General features: G+C 39.8%; 1 protein-coding gene across 1 annotated transcript in view; it reads left to right on the forward strand.

Moving 5' to 3' along the window:
- Positions 1 to 18,840, forward strand: part of PCLO (piccolo presynaptic cytomatrix protein) — a 283,296-nt gene that overhangs the window by 159,749 nt on the left and 104,707 nt on the right. Inside the window, 5 exon segments of the mRNA XM_027102797.1 lie at positions 3,608 to 8,770; positions 8,772 to 8,855; positions 8,857 to 8,979; positions 8,981 to 9,019; positions 9,021 to 11,066. Coding sequence (XP_026958598.1) covers positions 3,608 to 8,770; positions 8,772 to 8,855; positions 8,857 to 8,979; positions 8,981 to 9,019; positions 9,021 to 11,066 — 7,455 coding nt within the window.

Here is an 18,840-nt window from a genome sequence, read left to right on the forward strand (position 1 = left end):
TCCCTCCCACCCTCCCTATCCCACCCCTCTAGGTGGTCACAAAGCACTGAGCTGATCTCCCTGTGCTATGCGGCTGATTCCCACTAGCTATCTGTTTCACCTTTGGTAGTGTATATATGTCCATGCCACTCTCATTTCATCCCAGCTTACCCTTCCCCCTCCCCGTGTCCTCAAGTCTATTCTCTCCCTCTATGTGTTTACTCCTGTCCTGCCCCTTTTTATTTTTTTTTATTCTTAGATTCCATGTGTATGCAACTGCACATTTTTGAGGCAACTGAGAGAAAACTGCCAATCTTTTAGTCCTAGGGAGTTAGAAATTTGAAAGAATATAAGCCTCCCTCACATGGATCCTTTGAATATAGTCATCTAGGTTACAGTACTTCAGACATCCATTTGAAGTTTGAATAGAGAAAACCAGACCCAACTTACATGCTATGTTTTACATTCTTCTCAGTGCCAGCTACTCTTTCTTATTTGATCAAATTATTCCCTCGTTAAGGAATGTTATTCAATAAAGCAAGGGTTTGTGATGTTAAATCTATGAGAGACCAGTTAACCTGCATGGGAACAAATTGCACTAGAACTTTCACCCAGATATCTCACAAATGAGAGTGGAGAGCTGCAGAAAGGGTAAATGGATGGACACATAAGCACCTCAGTTTGCTGATCTCTGTATATGAAGAAAAGCTTTTTTTTTTAAATTTTAGCAGCAGCAGGTGAAAAGAGGAATGTGTAGGTATCTTAAAGAGGTAAAAGGGCTAGTTGGTATATGATCTGATAGTTAACAAGCTAACAGTAATGAAGTAGAAGGTCACTCACCTCTGTCAGGGGAATTTATACCCATGGTAGTTAGTATGAGAAAAATTGACATTTTGAATTTTTTCAATATCTCATGGTACAATAAGTACATGACCAGTTGTTCCTTCTACACAGTTCAGCCAGATGCCCTTTGGTCACCTAACTTGATTTCCTTATTAACCACTCCAAACACTTTATCTTAGACCCACAAACCTGTAGGGCAACATCTTTGCAGACTTTTGCCACCTTATAATGTGGAGAGGAAGTCATTTAGATGAAAAATCATCACAGCATCATCCTAGGTAAATGATGATTGAATCCCGTGAGGAGGAGAGGAAAGAGACCAGGAAGAAAGTGGCAAGAGGGAGAAGTGGGTAGAACATAGCACTGAGAAAAGCAGGAAAGCATGAACACATCCAGAAGCGCACATAAGGGGGATTGTAGGGTAGGGATTTTGATGTTTATGCGTCTGAGTCTTCTGTCTAGTGTACCTTAATTTTCTTTGTTACATTATGTATGTCTGATCCTAATCTTATTTTTGTAAAATGTCAGTAGAACCTTCAGAGTTCATTGTATACAATTATAATTTATTCTTTATTATACTCAGTGAATTGTTATATGTAACCGCAGTTGCATTTCCTCCTTATATGTATAATTTTATTACATTGTTATGTTTTATAATATGTGCAGACTCAAAATAAAGAACACAAATGACACCATCAAAATTTGATTATGAAAGATCATTTTCTTGACCTTTTTTCCACAAGAAATTTAGGTACCCCACCCTTGTGGTTATGGTATTTACTGTGATTTAGTGAAGGGTGGGAAGGCAGACAAGGAAAGGCATAGAAAGCATACTGGACTCAAAATATTGTGCTGGTATTGTGTGGGATGTGAGGAGGTGGAAATATCCCTCCACTGTGACCATCCAGAAATATTTTATGAGAACACTGCTTTACCTGTTTTTTTTTTTCTTGTGTCTAGTAGCTCTTAAGAGAAACAAACCAATTAGTTGCATGCTTGTCGACCCAACTACTATAGTCTCACAACAGCAGATAAGTAATCCTTTTCTAGAAAGACATCTGAAATGGTCTAGGAAAGTTAATTCTTAGTAAACCAGAGAGTATTCATTGCTTTTGCATGACAATTGTAAAGAATGTATCCGACTGTCTTTCTGAATTGCCATGTTGTAAATTCAGTAAAAAGCATTTTACCATATAATGTGCATTTTACCCTATATGCTCGAGATACATCCTTAGCCATACATAATAAAGACAGATATTGAGATGGAAATGAATGTAAAATGAGTATCAACCCAACAACTTTTATATTTGAGAACGAGGGGAAGGAGGAAGAGAAAAAGAATGAAAGAAAAAGGTAGGGAAGGAACAAGGCAGGAAAGAAGGAAGAAAGAGGTGTTTGCATGGTATTTGTTTTTTGTGCAACCTGACATCTGTTCATTCGAGCTGTGGATAGGTAGGAGAAACCCATGGCCATACACCCACTGAAAATATCAAGATTGTTAGTTCAAGATACATACTTAGTAGAATCCAGGTGGCCTTAAAGGCCAGGGTCAGACAGAGCATGTCCTCCTGCAACTCTTCCTCTGACCTCTTCATTCCATAGGGCTGTGGGGTTATTTTGACACTCTGTAAAACATGGAAACTAACTGTAAAACATGGAAACTAACTGGATCACTTGGGTTTCATTTTGCCCATAGGTATTTTTAATTTGGATTTATGCAAAAAGGTCTCTGTTTCATACTTTCGCTTAAGGCCTCTCTGATTCTTAAAGCAAACTGCTGGCATGGCCTCATCACAGCCCAAAGAAAGCAGCTGTTTAAGACTGATGTGTCTCTGAAGTGTCCCAGCTCCCTGGAAAGCCCCTGTTCACATTCACAAGTTAGTTATGGTGCTGGTTGAAGGGAGCTGACTTTGAAATAGTGTGAAGGTAAAATTCCAAGTATTTTAAAATCTGAAGACATTTATAAGAAATTTATTAAATTTCTTTGAGATGGGCTGCTGAAGATAAATGTGTTTTAACTCTAGAAAAATACTAACTGGATATTTCTCTTTTTCTAAAACCTTGAGTCAGACCAATCATGTCATAGCTTCTTCAAAGTTTACGCTTTCTAAACATTCATTTCAAGTGATACAGAATAATAATATTAACAGTCATACTAAGTAAAATATAGTGTTTTACATCTTTCAAAGTGTACTTAAAAGGCAATGTCTTGTTCGAATCTCTCTCTCAAAAAAAAAAAAAAAAAAAAAGTCCTTTGCAGTAGGTGAGATGAGTATCATACTGTGGCCATGTTACCTACTTGTTTCTGTTAAGTAAATTTTTCAATATCCCATGCTACTTGGAGGCAAGTACAGTGCCCATCCTCTGATTCTTTGTTTGCCTGTCCTCATAATCCAAAAGTATTAATTATGTTAATGGAAACTTACTAAAATTTTTCTTCAACCATTTGAACTCTTTCCCAAAGTAAACGTACCGAGAAAGATAATCATGTTTTTGAAGAAAAATGGTATTGAGATGTAAAAGGATACAACATTGATGAAATAAAATCAATTGTGATTGAAAATAGACATTTAATTAAACTTAAGTTAAAGGAAAACTAACCTTTATATGTATCAACCACTTTTATTTTTGTGCTCAAAGATTTTTTTTAAAAAAATACTGTTATATAGTTGAAAAAATTCCTATAATTATTCCTCAGTTTGTAATAGTTATTTGAGACTAATGGAGAGGCCATGTTATTAGTTTAACCATGTTAAGTTTTCCTGTATCTTTTCCTTCCTGCTAGGAAAAGGAAGATGACAAATCAGACACTTCAAGTATTCAGCAGCCAAAAAGCCCACAAGGTCTGAGTGACACAGGATATTCTTCTGACGGAATATCAAGTTCGCTTGGTGAAATTCCAAGTCTTATTCCCAGTGACGAAAAGGATTTGCTCAAGGGACTCAAAAAGGACTCCTTTTCACAAGAAAGCAGCCCATCCAGCCCCTCGGATTTGGCTAAGTTAGAAAGTATGGTCCTATCCATTTTGGAAGCTCAGGCAAGTACACTTGAAGAAAAGTCAGAAAAGAAAACAGAACCCCACGAGGTTTCTTCTGAGCAGCCTAAGGACCAACAGAAAACTCAGAGTTTAGCCGAAACACTGGAATCTACAGTTTCAGAGGAGCTTAAAGAGAGTCAAGAAGAGAAAGACACTGTTAAGAAAGAGAGCCAACAAGGCATCCCTTCCAGAAAGGACCATGAAGGAAAGTCTGAATTTGTTGATGAGTTGCCTACAAGAAGACAGCCTTATGATTCAATTGAAGACAGTAGTGAAAGTGAAAACTCACCTGTTCCACAAAGAAAACGGAGAACTAGTGTTGGTTCATCAAGCAGCGATGACTATAAACATGAAGATAGTCAAGGATCAGGTGAAGAGGAAGACTTCATTCGAAAGCAAATCATAGAAATGAGTGCTGATGAAGATGCTTCAGGTTCTGAAGATGATGAGTTCATTAGGAACCAGCTCAAAGAGATTAGTAGTAGTACTGAAAGCCAGAAGAAGGAAGAAACCAAAGGGAAGGGAAAAGGAACAGCAGGGAAACACAGGCGGCTGACGCGAAAAAGTAGTGCAAGCTTTGATGATGATGCAGGGAGACGCCATTCATGGCATGATGAAGACGAGACCTTTGATGAAAGTCCTGAACTTAAATACAGAGAAACTAAAAGTCAGGAGAGTGAAGAACTTGTAGTTGCTGGAGGAGGAGGGCTACGCCGATTCAAAACGATTGAACTCAATAGCACGACCGCAGATAAATACTCTGCAGAGTCATCACAGAAAAAAACAGCTTTGTACTTTGATGAAGAGCCAGAATTAGAAATGGAAAGCTTGACAGACTCTCCGGAAGATCGGTCAAGGGGGGAAGGATCTTCTAGTCTTCATGCTTCCAGCTTCACTCCTGGCACATCCCCTACATCAGTTTCGTCACTTGATGAGGACAGCGACAGTAGCCCAAGTCACAAAAAAGGAGAGAGCAAACAGCAACGCAAAGCTCGACACAGATCGCATGGCCCTCTTTTACCTACGATTGAAGATTCTTCAGAAGAAGAAGAATTGAGAGAGGAAGAAGAATTATTGAAGGAGCAAGAAAAGCAACGGGAATTAGAACAGCAGCAAAGAAAGACTTCTAGTAAGAAATCAAAGAAAGACAAAGATGAACTTCGAGCTCAGAGAAGGAGGGAAAGACCAAAGACACCACCCAGTAATCTCTCTCCCATCGAAGATGCGTCTCCAACAGAAGAATTACGTCAAGCTGCAGAAATGGAAGAGCTCCATCGATCTTCTTGTTCTGAATATTCACCTAGCATAGAGTCAGACCCAGAAGGCTTTGAAATAAGCCCAGAAAAGATAATCGAAGTACAAAAAGTTTATAAATTGCCCACAGCTGTGTCTTTATACTCACCGACAGATGAGCAATCTATTTTGCAGAAAGAAGGTAGCCAAAAGGCATTAAAAAGCGCTGAGGAGATGTATGAAGAAATGATGCATAAAAGCCAGAAATATAAAGCTTTTCCAGCTGCAAGTGAACGAGACGAAATGTTTGAAAAAGAGCCTTTGTACGGTGGGATGTTAATAGAGGATTATATTTATGAATCTTTAGTAGAGGACACATATAATGGTTCCGTTGATGGCAGTCTGCTCACGAGGCAAGAAGAAGAAAATGGATTTGTACAGCAGAGAGGGAGAGAGCAAAAAATAAGACTTCCAGAACAGATTTATGAAGATCCCATGCAGAAAATTACAGACCTTCAGAAAGAGTTTTATGAGCTAGAAAGCTTACATGCTGTTTTGCCTCAAGAAGACATTGTTTCAAGCTCTTTTATCATCCCAGAAAGCCATGAGATTGTGGATCTGGGTAGTATGGTAACTTCTACCAGTGAAGAGAAGCAGTTATTAGATGCTGATGCTGCCTACGAAGAACTCATAAAAAGGCAACAGATGCAATTAACACCTGGATCCAGCCCAACCAAGCCCCCCATCAGGGATGATATGACAGAATCTACTGTGGACTTTGACAGGGTGCCTGATGCATCTTTGACATCAAGTGTTCTCTCAGGCGTATCTCTTACAGATTCGACCAGCAGTGCCACACTCTCCATCCCAGATGTTAAAATAACCCAACATTTTTCAACAGAAGAAATTGAGGATGAATATGTGACTGATTATACAAGAGAAATTCAAGAGATAATTGCACATGAGTCACTGATTTTGACCTACTCTGAGCCTTCAGAAAGTGCTACGTCTGCCCCACCCTCTGACACACCCTCTCTCACATCATCTGTTTCTTCAGTTTGTACCACAGATAGCTCCTCGCCCATTAGTACCCTGGATAGCATAACCACAGCTTATACTGAGCCCGTGGACATTGTAACTAAATTTGAAGATTCTGCGGAAATTTCTTCATCAACATATTTCCCAGGCAGCATTATAGACTATCCAGAAGACATATCTTTAGATCGGCCGAGCATACCAGATGGTAGAACTAGTGCTGGTCACATTGTGATTTCCTTATCTGATAGGGAACCTTCTCTCATAGAATCTGTAGGAACTAAACTTGAGGGGCTAATTGCTGACACTATTTCCACTGACTTATCTGTATCTGAAAAAGACCCAGTGAAGAAAGCCAAGAAGGAAACAGGGGATGGAATTATTCTGGAAGTTTTGGAAGCTTACAGAGATACAAGGAAGGAGTCGGAGGCCGAACTAACAAAAATTAGCCTCTCTGAAACTGTGTTTGATCAGTCACCTTCTTCTCTAACAGCCCTTCCAATGAAGGAGCAGGTTTCAACTACATGCTTTTTATCTGAAGACGTTTTTGGTCCAGCAAAGCCTGCATCTCAGGTGCCATCTGGCACTCCTTCTATTTCCTGTCTTCCAACTAAAGCTCGTCCATTCCTTCGAAGTTCTTCTTTGGATGCCTCAGCCCAACCTCCTCCGCCACCCCCTCCTCCCCCACCCCCTCCTCCCCCTCCACCCCCTCCTCCACCCCCACCTCTTCCCCCACCAACCTCACCTAAACCAACTATTCATCCTAAAAAAAAGGTAACGGTTCCAGCTCCAGTTACTGCAACTACTGCAGCTCCACCTCTAGTAGATTCTGTTGCTACAGTAGAGACCACAGCTGCTCCAGGAAGTAGTGGGTTACCTATAACAAAAATATGTACCACTGTACCTCCTCCTGTCCCCCCTAAGCCATCTTCAGTTCCATCTGGACTTGTATTTACACATAGACCTGAGCCAAGCAAACCTCCAGTTGCCCCTAAACCAGCAGTTCCTGAACCTCCAGTCACTACCGCAAAACCAACAGATACGCAGCCCAAACCAACAGGTCTACCTATAACTTCAAATATGACATTAAATTTAGTGACTTCAGCAGATTATAAATTGCCTTCCCCTACCTCTCCGCTTTCCCCTCACTCTAACAAGTCCTCGCCAAGATTTTCCAAGTCCCTCATGGAAACTTATGTGGTTATCACATTGCCATCTGAACCTGGGACTCCAACAGATTCTTCAGGGAGTCAAGTTATTACCAGCTGGCCCTTGGGATCACCCACCAAAGATCTGATTTCCATTGAGCCAGTATTTTCTGTAGTTCCTCCTATAAAAGCTACAGAAATTTCAAGTTCTTCACAACAGAGCCTGTACATCTCAGGAGCTTTGGAGACATTTTCTGCTATCCCTGTCACAACACTATCTTCATTTCAAGAACCCCCAACTTCAGTTACACAGTTTCTCCCAGCTGAAGTTTCCAAGGCTGAGTTTTCAACAGCCAAAAGTACAATCACTAGTACTGGTCTCAGCAGCGTCTCTATATCCATTCCTCCAGAGCCTCTTGCTCTAGATCACCTCCATTTAGAGAAGCAACAGTATAAAGAAAATGTCAAGTTGCAACTTGTTGGTGATGCTATTGATCTGCGTACAGTACCCAAAGTAGAAGTTAAAGTAACTGAAAAATGTATGGATCTTTCTGCTTCCATGTTGGATGTGAAGAGGCAGACCACAATAAGTGAAATGTATGGGAGACAAATTAGTGCTGTCCAGCCCTCTATTATAAATCTCAGTGCAGCTTCATCAGGAGTGACTCCAACATCCCTGGTCGCTGAGACAGTGACTGTTGTCACGTGCACAGTTACTGCAAGTTACACCACAGCCACAGAAAGCCTAGTGAGTCTAGAACATGCAACAGCAATGCCACTCCAGCTCACTACATCAAAGCATGTAGAGCCCCCATGCAGGGTACCAAGTGGCCAGGCCTTTCCTACAGTTAGGGAGGAAGCACCAATAAACTTATCTTTAAGCACTTCTGTACACCCAGTGACATCAGCTCTTACGAAACCCATCACTGCACTTCCTGGTGGTGTCACAAATGGATGGACTGATAGCACCACATCACAGGGCATCACTGATGGGGAAGTAGTGGATCTCAGTACCTCCAAGTCTCATAGAACTGTTGTAACAATGGATGAAGCTACTTCAAATGTGGTGACCAAAATAATAGAAGATGATGAAAAACCTGTTGATCTGACCGCAGGAAGAAGAGCTGTGTGCTGTGATATGGTTTATAAGTTACCTTTTGGAAGGAGCTGCACGGCACAGCAGCCTGCAACAACTCTTCCTGAGGATCGTTTTGGTTATAGGGATGATCACTATCAATATGATCGAGCAGGGCCGTATGGTTATAGAGGGATTGGGGGAATGAAACCTTCCATGTCTGACACTAATTTAGCAGAAGCTGGACATTTTTTCTATAAAAGTAAGAATGCTTTTGATTATTCTGGAGGAACTGATGCAGCAGTAGATCTAACTTCAGGGAGAATTACTACAGGTCAGTATGATGTAGCAACAGACCTTTCCGTGAAATACCATTATGGTGTTCCTCATCTCATTTCAGGATGACAATGTGGTCCCTTTCCCAATTTTGTTACTTTTCATCTTTCTTTGGATGTTTTGGCACCATATTTTGGAGTACATGTGCGCTTTTGTTTCTTCATTTTTTTTTTAATCTGTTCCACGCAAAGTCGCCTGCATGTGCCTGCATGTTCAACATTGCTTTTATTCCGCACCTAGGTAGGTTAGCCTGTGGATTTGCATGCAGTCCCATTCATTATGTTCTTCAAGACTGAGTGGGCTTTCCAACCCCAAAAGCATCATTCGTTCTGGGAACTGCACTATAACTCTACCCTGTGTTTCAGGTGAGGTAATGGATTATTCAAGCAAGACTACAGGTCCATATCCAGAAACACGACAAGTCATTTCAGGAGTTGGGATTAGTACCCCACAGTATTCCACAGCAAGAATGACTCCACCTCCAGGACCTCAGTATGGTGTGGGGAGTGTTTTGAGGTCATCTAATGGTGTTGTCTATTCTTCAGTAGCAACTCCAATTCCTTCCACATTTGCTATCACCACACAACCTGGCTCCATTTTCAGCAAAACCATGAGGGATTTGTCTGGTGTGCACACAACTGACGCTGTGACTTCATTATCCGCCCTGCACCAGAGCCAGCCAATGCCTAGATCATATTTCTTGACAACAGGGGCATCTGAAACAGACATTGCAGTGACTGGTGTTGATATCAATGCCAGTTTGCAAACTATCACTATGGAAACTCTGACAGCTGAGACGATGGACTCGGTTCCCACTTTAACCACAGCGTCTGAAGTCTTTTCTGAAGTGGTGGGAGAGGAAAGTGCGCTTCTAATCGTCCCCGAAGAAGGTAAGCAACAACAGCAACTGGACTTGGAGCGCGAGCTCTTGGAACTGGAGAAAATTAAGCAGCAGCGTTTTGCTGAGGAATTAGAGTGGGAACGGCAGGAAATTCAAAGGTTCCGAGAACAGGAAAAGCTCATGGTTCAAAAAAAGCTGGAGGAGCTGCAGTCAATGAAGCAGCACCTCCTGTATCAGCAAGAAGAGGAGCGGCAAGCCCAGTTCATCATGAGACAGGAGACGTTAGCGCAGCAACAGTTGCAGCTGGAGCAGATCCAGCAGCTGCAGCAACAGCTTCACCAGCAGCTCGAGGAGCAAAAGATCCGCCAGATCTACCAGTATAACTATGACCCTTCTGGAACTGCTTCTCCACAAACCACTACAGAGCAGGCCATTCTGGAAGGTCAGTACGCTGCCCCAGAAGGTGGTCAGTTTTGGGCGACCGAAGATGCAACCACCACAGCCTCTGCCGTGGTGGCGATTGAAATACCACAAAGCCAAGGATGGTACACAGTGCAGTCGGACGGGGTTACTCAGTACATTGCCCCACCTGGCATCCTGAGTACTGTTTCAGAAATACCTCTGACAGACGTGGTTGTAAAAGAGGAGAAGCAGCCCAAAAAGAGAAGTTCTGCAGCTAAAGTCCGTGGCCACTATGATGAGATGGGGGAAAATCTGGCAGATGATCCCCGCTGCTTTAAAAAGATAGTGGACAGCGGGGTACAAACTGACGATGAAGAGTCAGCGGATCGGAGTTACGTGAGTAGGAGAAGGAGAACTAAAAAGAGTGTTGATACAAGCGTCCAAACGGATGATGAAGATCAGGATGAATGGGATATGCCTACTAGATCAAGGAGAAAAGCTCGCGTAGGGAAATACGGTGACAGCACTACAGAGGCAGACAAGGCCAAACTCCTTTCCAAAGTCTCCAGTATAGCAGTTCAAACAGTAGCAGAGATATCTGTGCAAACTGAACCAGTCGGAACCATAAGAACGCCTTCGATACGGGCACGCGTGGATGCCAAGGTAGAAATAATTAAACACATTTCAGCACCAGAAAAGACTTACAAAGGGGGCAGTTTAGGATGTCAAACAGAAGCAGATTCAGACACACAGAGTCCTCAATATCTGGGTACCACATCTCCACCCAAAGACAAGAAACGCCCAACACCTTTAGAGATCGGTTATTCATCTCACCTTCGGGCAGATTCCACATTACAGCTGGCTCCTTCCCCACCCAAATCTCCAAAAGTCCTTTATTCACCCATCTCACCACTTGCACCAGGCAAAGCCTTAGAATCAGCCTTTGTACCTTATGAGAAACCCCTCCCTGATGATATAAGTCCACAGAAAGTACTGCACCCCGATATGGCTAAAGTTCCCCCAGCAAGTCCTAAGACAGCCAAGATGATGCAACGCTCCATGTCTGACCCCAAGCCTCTGAGTCCAACAGCAGACGAAAGTTCCAGGGCTCCTTTTCAGTATACCGAGGGCTACACGGTAAGAGTGCTTCTTTTCAGTTAGAAGACAATGGCTGAGTTGATATTAACTGTGTGTTTGCAGACTTCAGGAGGCAGTAAAGGCTCCTGGTGCCTAATTCTAAATTTCAGTGAGGACTATTTCATGAGAAATTTGGGGGAAAAGATAGAAAAGTATACATCCATGTAGAAATACCAAAAAAAAGACCATATTATGTGAGACAAAAATGAGAGAGAAGGTTATTATGATGTAATGAGGTTGAAATTTTGTTCTAATCTTGAAATCTCCCAGGTGTCAATTGTAGACTGATTTTGGCGAGTACAGTTAATATTCATATTTAAGTATGATGGAATAAGCATTGAAGATAAATAGATAAGGCAAAGGATGACCAAACATTTAAACCCATGGATACTGGGATTCTTTAGTGGGAAGATCTGTGGAGATCATTTAATCAGTCTGTTCTTCCTTCCTCCGGAATGTTAACCTTTGTTGCTCCAGAGAGGGCATTTCTAGAGCAGAAAGTGTAAAATAATCTTCATAGTTCATCCATGCTTATTTTGTTTCTGGAAACTTTCTTAATCTACCTCAGATAAGCCTTGGTCCTAGTTCTTACAGAGGAAAAATTAATTTTTAATGTTCCTTTGAATAATAGAGTTTAATTATTTAAAAATATGCTTCAAAGGGAAAAGAACATATATAGGTATGTTGGACACATTCTTGAAGATCTCTATAGCTGAAAATAAGAAATGTTAGTAATCAGGTATAAAAGAAGGTGTATCCTACTTAAAGAAAACCTAATATATAATTCTTCAGAAGGTTATTGATAAATCTGATAGTTCTATTTAAAATTAGATTTATGTTCAGATTAAGAGTTCCCCTCATGCACTGGTTTCTGAAGTCTAGATCTTCAAACCCCGAAGCATCTAAATAGGTTTTTCTGAGATATCACTCTGTTGCCAGCAACCCATATACATTAAACATTGGCTGTGGGCTGAAAAATATGTCACTATATGTAAGTCAATTTTTAGGTATATAGGCATATTGATAGACATATTAATAAATTAAAAATTCTTACAAGTTTTCTAGTTTCGTAGGGGCATTTTGTTATTATGGACTTTCTCAAACAGTGTGTAATTGTCTTTATGTGAGGGACAGGTCATAACTGTTCTAAGTCAGGGAACCACTGGTGCACTGAGATTTCATTCAGTTTGCAGAGATTTGTTTTAATGTATAACTGTTTCTAGAATTAAATATATTGCAAAAAATATTTTTAACTCGGCTATAATGTATAGGTATTTATTTTTACAGCTGTGCCCTATGAACTCATCCAAAGAGTTACTTGGAAATCTTTGCAAATACATTTTTAAACAGTATTTTAAAGTTATATTCAAGGCTTCTTTCATTAGAAAGAACAGGCTTTTCCACTTGGTGTATTCATCATTTACTTAACGTATGGCCCTATAGCCTTAATTCAAATGAGCTCTGGGATAGAAGAGATTCAGGTGTCAATATTTTTTCCTCGCAGTATTCACTTTGGATTTAGAAGTACAAAATGAAAGATAACAGTGGGTCATATAAGTTGTATTATTGATTGTACCAGCGATACTGATTAACTGTCTAATCGTAAAAGAAGTTGAACAGAATTACCAAATACTCTGAGCCTGAAAAATCCTAAGAGTATTGAGCCTTGGAGCACAATCCAGTAGTTCCTTTTTTCTAATTGGTCACACTCAATGCATACTTTAATATGGAATAATTGTATACAGACTCAAAAATACTGTTTTATTGCACACACAAGGTAGACCATTTTATATACAGGCAATGGTTTTAGCACTTTAGATACTCTGATTCTAAGATGTGAATTTTTAAATTTATTTCTTGGCAAATTTCTAAACGCTCTTTGAGTGTTTTAAACTAAAACGAGCTTCTCAATTATAAGCATGAATTACTAAATGTCAGTTGTACTGAAAAGAATAACCTAAGTGATATTCATAGTGTTGTGAGTTTAAGTTTAGCTCAATAATTTCTATATCATTAATTTTCTCACACCAATAAAATTGAAAAAAAAATTACACCATACAGTTCGACATAGTAACACTAGTAATTCAGCATGAAAGCTCAGTTTTATATTATATGAGATTCTATAGTAACTTCTCCTCTTCCTGGAAGTTCCAGGAAATGTTTCAAAGAGGAGGTTCTGAAACAGGAAGGTGAGATCTCTGTTGGACCATGAAGAGAAAAATGGAGGTTATTCTAAATAGAGGAAACAGATGTGCAAAGGTTCAGACTGGTGAACAGACATAAAGCAAAGAGGGGGAGGAAGGGGTTTACTATAAGTAAAACTGGAAAGATAAGGAAGGACTAGGTCCCAGGGGATCTGATTTGCTGAGTTCAAGTTTGGATTACTTCCCTTGGCTGTGGGGAGCTTAGACCAAGCCACCGTCATTTTTTGTTTACCCTGTGCCCTAGCCCATGGACCTCACCACCCTTGCCTTCCTTACAGTTTATTCTCCGAACTGCACCTAGGGTGATTTTCTAAGTGTACGTCAGATTTTGTCACACACTCTCCAGTAGATTCTCAACAGATTCATCAGGATACATTAGAAATTTCTTAACAAGGACCCATGTGATCCCAACTCACAACCTCATTGGTCACTCCTACATTTACCCCCCTTCTCGCTCTGCTCCAACCACTGACCTTGCCTTTCTTTGGATGTGCCAACCTCATCCCCACCCAGGACCCCTGTTGGGATCTCTCTCTCCCCAGATCTTTGCCTGGCTCGCTCCTGTGTACAGGTTTCTGCTTAAATTTCACTTCCACAAAGAAGCTGTCCTTACCTCACTCTCTAAATGTCTATCAGCATGAATCCCTGCACCCTCTAAATTTGTGTGTATTACTTATTAATATATATTTAATCAAATATCATCTTCCTTCTCCAGTAGATCATAACCTTTACAAGATCAGGAATCTTACTTTGTTTGCCTCTGTAGTCCCAAGAGCCTAGAAGAGCACCTGGCACAAAGCAGACCTTCAATATTTATTGAATAAATGTATTAAAGGAAGGATTATAAGCATAGAAGCAATGGGTTAAGACATGCATTAAAAGACTCTGGCTGCTGACCTTTTCATTGCCACAATCTAGACCCATCCTAGCAAGTCCTGTTGATAATCTAAACCGATACCACCTTTGCTTAAAGTGTCAGTTCCACTTTGTTTACTTTTATGTATTAGGTTGACCAAAAAGTTTGTCTGGGTTTTTCTGTAAGATGTTACGGAATAGATATTTGAAACAACCGAGCACAAGTTAAATAGCATTTAGCTATTAGTCCAGCCACCTTACAGATAAGGAGCAAAGCCCAGAGTAGGCTAGTGCCTTTATCATGGTTCTTTAATAAAAACCAGTGACCTGGCCAGGGTTAAAATGTTAGACTTGGCGCCTGACAGTTATTCTTTGTTAGTCTCTTCTGAGGCTTATGGGACATTTTCTGATTCATCTCGCTGATTCAGTACTATGCTTGTTGTCTTTTTTTTTTTTTGTGGTACGCGGGCCTCTCACTGTTGTGGCCTGTCCCATTGCGGAGCACAGGCTCCGGACGCGCAGGCTCAGCGGCCATGGCTCACGGGCCCAGCCGCTCCACGGCATGTGGGATCTTCCCGGACTGGGGCATGAACCCGCGTCCCCTGCATCGGCAGGCGGACTCTCAACCACTGCGCCACCAGGGAAGCCCACACTGTTTTTATGGTTTGTTGCTTTGTCTGCATTTGGTCCTCTTTCCATACTCAGTTATTTTTTTCTTAGTAACTATTTCCCAAGCTTTTTGGAGAGCTTTCATTATTACAAAGTTCTTCCATATGGGTAAAATCTCTCTTCCTGAAGTTTCCAAACATTTGTCTTAATTCTGCAATTTTAAACATTAGAGATTTAAATTTATTCCATTCGTACTCTATAGGAATCCAACTATCTGAGATCCTTTAACTCTGATTGAGTTTTTCCATCATGGAACTGTGGTTACACCTTTGACACACAAATTTCAAGGCAGGAGTCTATATCATCTGCTTAGTCTTTCACTGACACTTTGAGTTCATGCTTAGCCCTAAGATATCGCATAGATTTAATTGGTTAAATTAGCACTAATATAAAATCATAAAATAATACAGAGTGGGCATAACTGGTGCAGGGAGTTATCAGAGATCATTTTATTGAGTTATGTAATATTCCCCTGTGTCTGTAAGAGGTGAGCTATATCTCTTTTCTAGACCTTATCACTCTGGTATCAAAGTCACAGCCCCAAAGCCAAATTCTATTTTTGACAACTTTATATAACCAAACACTTTTATCTTGTGGTCTGCTTCCTTTTACAAATAGAAAATTTTAACTCTGAGTAAAGATGGAAAAAAATTACCACGTTTTTACTTGAGTTCTTCTGATTGCTCCCCAGGAAAATTCCCAAGAGATACAACTAAAGTAAATTTAGAATGTACTGCTTCCCATGGGGCTGAGCTTGCTACTTAGATACCACTTGAAAATAATGTATTTTCATCATGATTTAGTAAAAGCACAGAAAGGAATAAGCTTTGTAATGAAGAAATGGTATGCAGACAGAGATTTTTTTCTAACTTTCATCAGTGGACTTCTTCAATTAAAATGTTTTATGGAAGTCACATAATGAAAAATGAGTGGACACTAGTGGAGAGTGACCAAATCATCTGTAATGATTGAATGAAAGTAACACTACCTTCCCATCACTAAGTCTGGCAATTGTAGATATCCTGTTAATTCCCTTTCCTCATGGTGCGGGGTGGGGGGGGGTACATTTGGCAGTTTCTGTATTTCCTCAGCAGAAATTTGCTGACTGTCATTAAAGAGCTTCACCTTATGGGTTAGTAGAAAAAAATTTCAAATCTCCTAGTAACTGTGTACCTTTCATGGTCTATGAAGTATATAATGGTGCTTCTCTAGAAATTTTAGATTCCTCTTCTTTATAACCATTTTAAAGTTATTCTTTTAGGTAATAAGGCCTTTACTAACTGACCAAATGAAAACCACCCACCTTTCTAACACTCTATCCGTATGCCTTTCTTGATTTTTCTCCATATCACATATTATTATCAAAAGTACTATGTCTGTTCCTTTATAATTTCACGTATTGTCTTTCTTCCCCAACCAGAACTTATGGGTGAGCATTTTTGTTAATTATATTCACTGCTATATCCCCAGTGCCCAGAACAATGCCTGGTTCACAGTAGGTTCTCTATAGCAGTAAATTAATTTGATGAATTAGTGAACAGGCCGCTTTATCCACCAAACTGCTTTTAATTTGGGGGTGATTCCCCAATTCCTTGCTCCCACCTAAAACAAAAAATAGAAACAGGGCTTCCCTGGTGGCGCAGTGGTTGAAAGTCTGCCTGCCGATGCAGGGGACACGGGTTCGTGCCCCGGTCTGGGAGGATCCCACATGCCGCGGAGCGGCTGGGCCGGTGAGCCATGGCCGCTGAGCCTGCGCGTCCGGAGCCTGTGCTCTGCAATGGGAGAGGCCACAACAGTGAGAGGCCCGCGTACCGCAAAAAAAAAAAAAAAAAAGAAACAAAGCAAAACAAATAAATAAAATCTTACTCATTCTCCGTACGACACTTCTTGTGTAGTTCAGGGTTACAGTTTTTCCTTCTGCTTTCCCCTGTGTTTTTCTTCTTTTGCTGAACGGATGACAATGCGCTTTCTCAAATTTATTTCAGTCCAGTATTTTTGTGTGTGTCTGTGGATTACCTCGAGCATCACACCTATGAAACTTTCATAAACCAGAGCACCAAAACGTGTTCCTCATGCTCTTTTTCTTTCTTTTACACAATGAAACTGTTTGCATCATGACCCCAGATGATCACGAACGTCAAGAAAGGAGGTTAAACTCACTGTTTTTGCAAAGTATAACTTCCTTGTTCCCACTCACCTCTGCCTGTAAAACTCATTTTGTACAGCTCTTCAGAGCTTCTTTCTATCTGCTAGATTGGATGCCGCCTGACTCAAGTGGATTTTTGCTCAAATAAATTGTTAAAATGTTATTAAAAAAAAAAAAGGTTAATGTAGCATGTTCTCTACAAAATCAGGAGAGAATGTCATAGCCATTGGAAGAAATAGCAGTGTAAATTCAAAGGATTTGTTTGGAACTAGATTTATCATTCCAAGTTTTATCTGTTTTCAAAAAAAAAAGCAATGATTTTTTTCTATCAAAAGAAATAGCACGTTTTATCAATAATGATACATGCCACTTTTGTGCACTAAAATAAACTACATTTAAAATGTTGTCACCTCTGTCTGGTCTTAAAATTACATAAACTGCCAAGTGTTAAAACTGTTTTTCCTACCCTTAGACTTGTTGAACAATTTTAGAGCTTTTTTAGTAATAGACAAACTCCTTATTAAAATATTTTTGTTCTAGAGTTTAAGCCAGGATCCTATTGCAAAGCAGATGGTATTCATGAGCTGATTTTTACAAGAATGTGTTTTGCTTCACTGATTGCTGTTTTGATAGCTATTTTTAAGATTTTTAGAACCCTTTAATGTCTATTTCTGAGAGTAATTTCCATAACCTAAATTGAGAAATTTTATTTCTGTCAATTTTATTTCTGTCAGAATATACAGATTTAAGAAATAATGACCGTGATAACCAAGTGTGATTTGAAGAATAATATTTTTTAGGGATTGTTTTTCATTACTGTCTTTGGAAAGCAACATAAGAAACCAGTCTATTAAAACTGACTTTGACGAAATAAGCTGTTTTATAATGGTAGTATTTACATATATGAGAGAAAAAGTATTCATATATTAAAGACTGGCTTTCTAAATAGCTGAGGCCTCATTTTTTTCTATAGCTTTTACACCCTCTTCATTGCCAGTACACTTTTCTTATCATATTTCTTCTTTATGATTAAAATCTTGGATATGATTATATATTATTATACTATTATATTATAAAATAGGAAATAGTATGTTAAAGTGTTTTTCAAAATAAATGGCAGTAAAATAATAATTTATGGTCATTATTATTAGGGTCTGATAAAAATCAGATTGAATGTATACATGTAGACAAATGTCAGTGAAAACCAGAAAATTTTTAAATTGATCTCATCAATCTAGTGTTCAGTAGGTAACCTTTGCTATTTCATTGTAATCAGTATCTAAGGATTAATTTCAAAGCAAACCTTTTCAGACTGAAGGGGAAAAAAATCAGATTATTTGTGTTATTTTTTCTCAACGTCAACATTTCAAACTATGCCAATAAACATAATTATAAGAAACAGACGTATGTTCCTAATGTTCAGTGAAAGACCTTTGCTGAAAATGTAACCCTAAATATTAGGAAATACTAGTTTAACACGGGGGAGTTCTGAATTAATAGAGCATTGATTATTACTGACCCAGTTTAAAAACACTGAGCATCATTTAACAGTTATTAGCTTCCTAAGTATTTTATCATAATATTCTTAATTCAGTACACTACCTGTTTCGAACAGTTGTGCAGTTTAAAACTGACTCTACATAAAGCTACCTACATATTCTCAAAAATACATCCCGTCCCAACAAACAGACATGCACTTTTGTATATTTGTTTATGTTTTGTTTTTTTTTTGTTTTTTTTTTTTTGCAATATGCGGGCCTCTCACTGTTGTGGCCTCTCCCGTTGCGGAGCGCAGGCTCAGCGGACCTGGCTCACGGGCCCAGCCGCTCTGCGGCATGTGGGATCTTCCCGGACCGGGGCACGAACCCGTGTCCCCTGCATCGGCAGGCGAACTCCCAAC

This window comes from Aethalodelphis obliquidens, unplaced genomic scaffold (genome assembly GCF_003676395.1).
Source record: "Aethalodelphis obliquidens isolate GAN/ISIS:26980383/991018 unplaced genomic scaffold, ASM367639v1 scaffold5, whole genome shotgun sequence".
Lineage (NCBI taxonomy): Eukaryota > Metazoa > Chordata > Mammalia > Artiodactyla > Delphinidae > Aethalodelphis > Aethalodelphis obliquidens.